We start from the raw sequence: 9,899 nt of genomic DNA, 5'->3' as shown, positions 1-9,899 counted from the left end.
ATTCATCCATATAATCCATTAAAAATGGGTTGAATAATAAATTTTTTTAAAATGGGTCAAATATGAACCAGATCCATATTATCCACTTAAAAAATATGGATTACCAAATAGGTTTAACTTTTACATTTGCAGAGACCCAATTTCAGGGTTCTTCAAGTTTACGAGATTAGGAATTCTCCCACAAGTGATTATATACAAGAAGTCATGGCTAATATGGATATCCATATTATCCGCTGATTAACCCATTCTATCCGTATTAAATACGGGTTAGATCGAATAAGTTATCCGATTTTGCATTACTCGTTTTCGACCTGCTCATATCCGACCTGCCCGCTTGTTTGCACTCCATCTAAATCACATTTAAATTCTCAAATTAAACCAGAGTGCGAATTGAGGAAGAAAACTCATAATAATGGTAGTGCAAATCAAGCAATAATATAAATACTCAGGAAGAAAAAAAGAATAGGAACATAGGAATTCAATTCACATAAATAATAAGTGCGAAATGACTTCATCTAATTAATAAAATCCCCAAATTACATAGACGCAGAGAAGTCATCAAAAAATAGCATCCTCATTTAATAATGGTTAATCATCCCACATGATATTCCCATGAGCCCATTTCCTCCAACTTATGGTCTTCATTTTCCCCTTATAGAAGTATTAAGGGTAGGATACTAGAATAGTTCTACACAATTTTTACATAAAAATAATATATAACCCTCCAATACATAAGTCACGGAATCGCATTGAATGCTCCATATCTGATCCATACTTGTTTTAATACTTTACTTGCACAACATAAGAATATAATAAATGCTCATGGCTCTCGTTTGTGGATCAATGATGCAACCATATCTTGAAATAGGCCATATTCAGGACCTAATTGGGGTTGCTGCTGATAATTATAGACAGAATAATTAATAGGGAGCTGATTTTGATTGGTTGGGGTTGTAAGCATTTGGGCAAAGAGTACATCTTGAGGAATTAATTGTGAAGAGGATAAGAAGGAAGGTGAAAGCATAGCTGCAGCTGCATTTCCACGAAGAGTTGCGGGACAATGATGATTATGTTGGCCTTCGTATGTAGTGATCACGACTGATGGATCTTCGTATGATCTTTCCACACGTTTCTTCACACTGCACTTTTGACTTGTGCATCTGTAATAACTCCTACAATTGTAAACAGCAAAAGTCCTTCTCATTAGATTGATTGCGTGAAATGAGCCAAAATTTTAAGTTTATGGATTCGTGATTATAATCGTCTTAAGTTGATGTGTTTTAAATTAATAATTTATATTTAATAAAAAATTTCAGACAAATATAAGGTTCGAATTCCCGGCAGTCTTGCTCCACCCTTGAATGAGCTTTTTTTTGCTCAATATCTACCAAACTAAAACTTAGGAGTATAACTTTGAAATTTTACACTACTATTAGGTCAACAAAAAGATGCCTATAGGTAACCGTCTGTAAAAGAGGAGTAATAACCTGAAAAATAAGACAGATATTACCTATTACAATAGTTTAAAATATACATTAATAGTAGTTATTTATACAGCAAGTGTATATATAAGTTAAACCCAAAATGTACATCATTAGATCATTTAAGGAAATTAACAACAAAATAGGTAGCGAAAAATTACGTTTGGGTATTAACAAATTGTTGCACTTTTTTTCATTTATAATATGCATACTTAGTGCAACAGAAGTAATAAGTCTGAGAGATGCAAAGACTATATGAATTTGCTCATTTATCAAGTACTCGTTAAGATTATGAATACTAAAGATGAAAACATAGATCACTTTGAAACAATGAAGTAGTACTGATAATTAATCAATTTTGAAGAGAACAATAGCTATTGGAGCTTGTAATTAATCCATTTCTAATTTAGAACAATTTGCTGAGGATTAATTTTATTGATTCTAAAGAAACTATACCTCGGAAAAGGGCTATTCTTCACTGCCTTCTGTCCATATTTTCTCCAACGATAGCCATCTTCAAGATTGTCAATCTCACTCTTAGTCATAAAGGCAAATCGCGGTTCCTTTTGCTTCTTTTCTCCTTTCTTTTTTGCTTTGCTCCTGAAATAATTATTTCGTGCATAAACAAATTTACATCTTAACATGTGAAAAATCCTAGCTTAATTACTATTATACACGTACAATATTTTCAAATGAGCTAACAGCCTTTAAATTAGAATTTATTAGGGTTTCCCTGAGTATCATAACATAAAAGGGGGGGAAGGTTTAACTAAGGAAAGGGTACAGTTTATAAATTAAGTTTCAAATAATAAGTAGAATAAGCTTGCAACTAGGAAGAAAAGTCTAGCCAGTTAATAATCTAATTAATAAATTAAGACTAGCAATATTCTAGTGGTCAATAACCTAATCTATTAAGGAAGAAACTTCCACGCAAAGATGCGGCTTTATTTTATAGTATAGATTAGGACCAAAGAAAAAAATGACTTACACTTTCTTAGACTTATCATCATCTCCATCTTCACACTGATCTTTTCCTTGCAAATCTTTCTTGCTTTTTGAAGAATCTTCTTCACCTCCAGCTTCACTAGAAGATGAAGAGACCAAAGAATTAGGAGTCAATGGAATTTCAGCACCTTGATCTAATGGTGGACAAACAACTTCAGAAGATGAGCAAAGAACATTTGATAAAGAGTTATAGTCCATAGAACCATGTAAACACTCAGTGAGAGTACTCATATAAGATGAAGGATCAAAATCTTGATGAGGGGTTTGTGTGTTAGTAGGTATTTGATCATAAATTGAGGGATTTTGATCACCAAAGAAAGAAAATGCATTATTTACCCCTCCTGTTCCCATGTAATCATGATAAAAAGGGTTATTATCAGACATGGAGAAAAAAAGGGTTTTTGGGATCTACAACAAAGGATAGTGATCACCAAAAAAGATCTCAATCTTACTTTATCTTTAGAGAGAGAGGAAAAGAAGGAGGAGAAAATTAAACAACTCAAGATTCTTAAAATAAGTCTTCTTAGACTTTAGTTTGTGCAATATGAAAGGGGAGCTTTTGAATTCTTGAGTAGCTAGCTGCTTTGTATATAAGTTGGATTTCTNTTGGTATTTCTCCTTTTTTGGGAGATGGGAATTGTCTTACTATAGGTTGGGAAGGGAAAAGAGAAAGTGGCTTGTTAGGGAATAAAAATGAATGGTTCTTGCTGAAGAAGAATGGATTTTGAGGTACTCAAGAAGCTATATAGGGTGTAAGCAAATGACATTAAAGCCCACTAATATGTGTACTAGACAGGATTACCTTTAATGGAACACATCATACTTTAATAATATACTTTAATCAAAGGGTATTCCATTTAATTAGGTACAGTTTAATTAATAGGATCACAACTTTTGTCATCACCTGACAATTTGGTATCTAGTACACAACTTTTGTCATTTCTTCCAAGTATGAATATGCCTATGAGATTGCGGAATATAAAGAAAACAGTACAATGAAATGGAAAAAAAATTAGACTAAAAATGTCCATTTACATATGCCATATAGAGGTTGAGGCTCCAAGGGCATCAATGCCAGTACATGTATTAATTAGCTGTATTACGCTTTCTCTGAATTCTTCGAAAATCGTACAATTAACTTCCCAAATAAATAATACTTTTTTTATGCATTTTCATTAATATCGTTAAAAACGTATCAGTTCAGCTATAGAGTATGTATTAGATCTTAGTGTACAACTTGCAGTGGTGGTATTAAAGTTAGTCTGAGTAAGTAATAGTATGTTTGGTCAAGTTTCTCCAAAGTCAAAAGTACTTTTTATTTTAAAAAAAGTGTTTATTTTAGAAGTTGAAATATTTGGGCAAATTTTTAGAACAAACAAAATGCTTTTGAGTAGAAGCAGAATAAAAAAAAAGTAGCTTCTTGCCAAAAGTATTTTTTGAAAAGCACTTATGAGAAAAATACACTTTAGAGCTGTTACGACCCGGAATTCCCACTGTCGGGACCGTGATGGTGCCTCAAATTTTTACTTGCTAGGCAAGCCAACATTAGAATATTATTAAGCCAAACCTCATTCAATTCAACAATTAACAGTAAATAAACTAAAGTGAAATACAACGAGTACGGAATAATATAATAACTTCATCATTTACTTCTACCCGGATCAGGTGTCACAAATTCATGAACATTCTAGGATTTACGACAAGTAATAGTCTGAAAGAAATACAACTGTTTGAACGAAAGAAATAGTAAAACAGAAGAGATAGACGGGGACTTCAACGTCTGTGGACGCCGACAGATCTAGCTTGAGTATCTGGTGGTTCAGTCCGAGCTACTATGCCTCTCGATCAACTAGGACCAATACCAAAATCTGCACAGGAAGTGCAGAGTGCAGTATCAGTACAACCGACCCCATGTACTGGTAAGTGTCGAGTCTAACATCGGCAAAGTAGTGACGAGGCTAAGCAAGACACCTACAAATAAACCTGTGCAGTATAATAATATATATACCAATAAGAGCAATAAAAGAAACAAGACAAGTAATATTGGGAGGGAAACATGCTGGGGGAATCACAAGATAAAGGATCACAGCAGTAAATAAGCACTTTGATCAACCGATATACTTTGAACAAATAGAAACAAGTAACCATAGTAAAAGAAAGTACACGGCATCACCCTTCGTGCTTTTGCTCTCAACCTCACCATATGAATCAAATAGAAACGGCACGACATCACCCTTCCTGTATTAACTCTCTCATAACATGGTACGGCATCACCCTACGTGCATTAACACTCACAATATGGCAAGGCATCACCCTTCGTGCATTAACACTCACAAAACATGGCACGACATCACCCTTCGTGCATTAACACTCTCCCTCACCAAACAATGAACAATAAAAATAGGGAGATAGAAATATCTAGAACAAGTCTTACTTCAACATTTGGTTCCACAATACCAACCTCAACTTTGAATCAATACTCAATTAATACCAAAATCCGTAAATATGATAAGAACGATCAACATAACGATTAACTAGTCTAAGCATGGGTAATATGATCACGGAAAGCTACAATTACATGAATAAGACTCACTCGCATGCTATGACTCGGCAACAACGCATAGGTACTCGTCACCTCACCTATACGTTGTACTCAACATTCAAACACGTAGCAAATAGGCAAATAAAACCTAATCTCTCAAGCTATGGTTAACCACGACACTTATCTTGCTCCGCTGTCAATTCAAAGCTCTATCGGGGCCTTTCCCCTAGAACTCGCCTCCGAACCACTCGTATCTAGTCACAATGAACTCAATAACATCAAATATTGCTAAAGGAATCAACTACAATGCATAAATTTAGGTTTCCCAAACTTTCCCCCAAAAAATCAAAACCGGCCTCGGGCCCGCCTAGTCAAAACCTGAGGTTCGGACAAAAATCCGTTTACCCATTCACCCCCGGGCCTGGACATATAATTAGTTTTGGAATCCGACCTAAATTGTGGTCTAAATCCTCAATTTTCCAAATCCCTTGTTTCTAACCAAAAACCCCCCAATTCTACCATGAAAACTCTAGATTTTAGGTTGAAAATTCATGAAATGTAATGGGTAATTGAAAAAATGTAGGTTAAAATCACTAACCAAAAATTTGGGGAAGAAAATATATTGGGTGGATCGTCTCTAGGCTTTCTATCTTTTGAAAATTTGAAAGAATGGCCATAATGCCGTAATGGGACTGTTTAATAGCACAGTGTTCATCGCGTTCGCGTGAACACTGTCGCGTTCGCGAAGAGCAGGGCCTAAGTGGCCTATGCGATCGCGAGTAACTGTACGCGTTCGCGAAGGTCTATCCCCCCTGACCTCCACGTTTGCGAGACGGGGCTCCCATTCGCGTAGAGTCACCTCAACTCCCTTACTCAGCCTAGCTAAAGCTACACGTTCGTGTGAGACGGGTCGCGTTCGCGTAGAGCAATCCTCCCAGTACTCCGCGTTCGCGGCCATGATCTTGCGCTCGCGTAGTGTGAAATCCTCCCCCATCCCAGATCCCCTTCGCGACCGCGAAGCACAATACACCAGAACACCGGCTGCAGCAAAAACACCAGATATTCCTAAGTTCAAATCATCCCGAAGCCTATCCGAAACTCACCCGAGCCCTCGAGGCTCCAAACTAAACATGCACACAAGTCCATAAACATCATACAAACTTGCTCGCGTTATCAAATCGCCAAAATAACACCTAGAACTACGAATTGAACACCAAATTGAATGAAATTTTCAAGAAGGCTTTATAACTTCTATTTTCACAACCGAACGTCCGAATCACGTCAAACCAACTCCGTTTCTCACCAAATTTCACAGACAAGTCTTAAATATTATAATGGACCTGTACCGGGCTCCAGAACTAAAATACGGACTCGATAACAACGAGACCAAACATTAACCAAATACTTAAAAACCATTAAATTTTCAGTCTTTCAATTTTCAACAAAAAATCATATCTTGAGCTAGGGACCTCGGAATTCGATTTCAGGCATACGCCCAGGTCCCATATTTCAATACAGACCACCGAGACTGTCAGAATACGGGTCCGGATCCGTTTACTCAAAACGTTGACTGAAGTCAACTAAAATTAACTTTTAAGGCAAAAATTCTTATTTTTATCAGTTTTTAGCATATATGCCTTCCAGAAAAACACCTGGACTGCGCACGCAAATCAAGAAAGTCTAAATTAAGATACTTAAGGCTTCGGAACACAGAACTTAGTTCTAAAACATGTGATGACCTATCGGATGATCACATTCTCCACCTCTAAAACAACTGTTCGTCCTCGAACGGACATAGAAAAGTACTTGGGCTGGTGAAAAGGTGGGGATATCTACTCCTCGTGTCCGCCTCGGACTCCCAAGTAGCTGACTCAACAGACTGACCTCTCCACTGCACTCGAACTAAAGGATAACTCTTCGATCTCAACTGACAAACCTGCCGGGCTAGAATAGCCACCGGCTCTTCCTCATAGGTCAAATCCTTGTCCAACTGGATAGTGCTGAAGTCTAACACGTGGGATCGATCACCGTGATACTTCCGAAGCATGGACACATGGAACACTGGATGGGCCGCTAATTAACTAGGTGGCAATGCAAGCCTGTAAGCCACCTCTCCCACTCAATCAAGAATCCCAAAAGGCCCAATATATCTAGGGCTCAACTTGCCCTTCCTTCTGAACCTCATTACACCCTTCATGGGTGACACCCTAACCAACACTCTCTCTCCGACCATGAATGCAACATCACAAACTTTATGGTCGGCATAACTTTTCTGCCTGGACTGAGCTGTGCGAAGTCGATCCTGAATAATCTTGACCTTATCCAAGGCATCTTGTACTTGTCGTGCCCCCTTTTTTCCTCCTCGCAGAGAAAGTCCGGGTTTCGACATTCATGGGGAATCGACTCGTCCTTTTGGGAATTGGGTGTTTTGAAGAGTCGCCACCTAACGGGTTATGATGCGTTAGGGCACCTAAAGTAATTATCTCATGTAACTAGTTGCATTACCAGAGATTAGGGTAAGGGCTCGAAATAACCTTGAGGGGAAGGTGTTAGGCACCCCTCGCGGTCCACAACGGTGGGTCCCGGTCGAACTTATATGAATCAGTCATTTTGAACAAGTAAACAGTTTCAACACATATTTGCAAATAAAGGTATGTTTTCACATTCTAAATACATGTACGATTCAGGTAATGGGAGCAAGAGAGAGATTTGAACAATTTGCACATGTATATGTAAAGAGAAGAAAGTTTATAAAATTTAAACACATATGGAATTGGGAAAGGGGAGTCCTCGGTTGATTAGCCTGCAGGATCATACCCATGCAATGCCCGGTAATCAAGCCTCAATGAGGGGCTACACGTGGCATTAGCGCGCCGTCATCATATCCTTTTACTACCCATTACCCATCCCTTAATGGTATATGAGCGAGTTTAATTAACGACCTCTAAGCGTGCTGCTACCCGTCCCTTTCTTATGGTCCTGGAGGAATTTGGGACCCCCTAAATCTGGACAGATCTAGACAACCTAAGGTTTATAAAAGGCAAAAATCTAGGCGACGGGCAAATAACATATAGGACAAACAAATAAGGACATACACTTAGAAGGCTCACATTTTACCTCCGCATGTATATAGGCAGTCAAATAGCACGTCTAAAACACAACTTTTTCAAAAGAAGTTTAGAAATCCTAAGAACATGATATCACAAAAAAAAAATAGAACATGCAGCGTTTGTTTTTTAGGGAAGTAGCAGGATCCTAACCAGTTTGCCTACTGGTTTTACAGCTTGTTAAACCTGGATAATTTCACATATAGACAACGCTAGTTTCACGATTGTTTAACGCCCTAAGGCTTGCCTAAGTGCGTATATGCAGTCACATTTCTGAAAAAGATATTTTTTGAAGTCCTTTATCCTTTAGGCATGCTTTCTATTAATTAATTAACACGGCGTTGAGGACTATTAAAGAAACGAGTAAGATAATTGATTAATTGATTCAAAACCTATAGGCATGATTTCTAATTAAACTGGTTTAGATCCTATAGGCATGATTTCTACGATTAAGGCTAATTTTAAATCCTATAGGCATGATTTCTATGCTTAAAGCTGATTTTTAATCCTATAGGCATGATGTCCAATTATATATAAGGTGAAGCAAGCAGAATTTATTTGACCAAAGCGAAACCCCTATAGGCATGTTATCTAACAAACACACTTGAACCAAATGAACCCTATAGGCATGTGATCTAACAAATACATTTGAACAAAATGAACCCTATAGGCATATTATCTACCCATCTTTACCCACAGTATACAACTACCCTCCCTTTTCACTAGTCACCCCAATATCTGTTTACAAATAATTATTACAAACCAGTGATTGAATAAGCATTACATAAATAGAATAGAAATTAAGCTATAGGGAGCCCGAAGTAGGCCCAAAGCAAATCCTGGCGTACCAGGCCTTCACTAGTCTCAAATGCCCAAGATTTCATAGCCCAATTCATGCACAGGTGTGTCAGAGTTCCCTAAGGATCTCGAGGATCCTGAGCAGTGCTCACACCCAGACTTTCTCAAATAAAAACTGATTGTGTGAGGTGCGGAAGTGCCAGCCCTGATATGCCAGAGTTCGGAGAGGTCTCATGGATCTCTAAACAGTACACATACCAGAGGGGTAGAACTTAATAACCTAAGAATAAGTGAGAGTGCTTGACATGATTTTAAAGAGTTTTTGGTAAAGAAGAGTCTTAGGAGTGAAAAGAGTTTCTGAAAACCAGTACTGATTTAGTGATAAAACAATATAAGGAAAGAATGAAAAACAATTTGCACTCAGAACATAAGCCACAAACAAACAGCTTTTAAAAAAACTTTGACAAACAATTTCCACACAAGGAAAGAGGGGTTGGGAACACATAGAATACACCTCAATGGAGCACATAAACAACAGGATGCATAGAGTTCTCAAGGGAGTTCTTCAGAACTAATAGGTCAGATAGAATGCAGGTCATTGAAACATGAACCAGAGATCACAGCAGAAACATGTTGAGGACATATAAACAACATGACTAGAGTCATTCTAGGGAGATTAGATAACTCAGCAGGAGTAAGGCAGAACAGGCAAGGACTTAAATGAACATGCTAGGCAAGTATTAACAAGTGTAGGCATGCTAATTACACAAAAGCAAAGTTTAGGCATGCTAGATGAACAGTAGTCAGTCAAACAAGCTAGTTACACGTGTAAGACATGTTAAATAAGATAGTGAACAGACAAGTAATGTGGAGACATGCTAGTTACATATTTGAATAAGGCAGTATTTGGCATGCTAGGTAAGCAGTAAACAGAAGCAGGAATGAACTCAGGATTGATGAACTAAG

The 9,899-nt window shown here is 37.6% G+C and overlaps 1 protein-coding gene across 1 annotated transcript; it reads right to left on the bottom strand.

The window, feature by feature from the left end:
• Positions 461–3,043, bottom strand: LOC109228776 (probable WRKY transcription factor 71). The gene is made up of 3 exons (XM_019393980.1): positions 2,470–3,043; positions 1,938–2,081; positions 461–1,172 (listed from the first exon to the last, which is right to left on the bottom strand). Exons 1-3 carry the CDS (start codon positions 2,868–2,870, stop codon positions 821–823), a joined length of 897 nt encoding a protein of 298 aa, XP_019249525.1. The 5' UTR covers positions 2,871–3,043; the 3' UTR covers positions 461–820.

The sequence above is a fragment of the Nicotiana attenuata genome, chromosome 7 (assembly GCF_001879085.1).
Source record: "Nicotiana attenuata strain UT chromosome 7, NIATTr2, whole genome shotgun sequence".
Taxonomy (NCBI): domain Eukaryota; kingdom Viridiplantae; phylum Streptophyta; class Magnoliopsida; order Solanales; family Solanaceae; genus Nicotiana; species Nicotiana attenuata.
Note: the sequence above shows the minus strand (reverse complement) of the source record. Positions and strands in the feature narration are given on the sequence as shown.

Bases quoted from the DNA above. Each gene is read 5' to 3' on its own strand.
- LOC109228776 (XM_019393980.1), bottom strand. From the start codon at position 2,870: ATGTCTGATAATAACCCTTTTTATCATGATTACATGGGAACAGGAGGG. The intron at 2,082-2,469 runs GTAAGTCATTTT...TAATTATTTCAG, and splicing joins GATGATAAGTCTAAGAAAGT to GAGCAAAGCAAAAAAGAAAG. The intron at 1,173-1,937 runs GTATAGTTTCTT...TTACAATTGTAG, and splicing joins AAGAATAGCCCTTTTCCGAG to GAGTTATTACAGATGCACAA.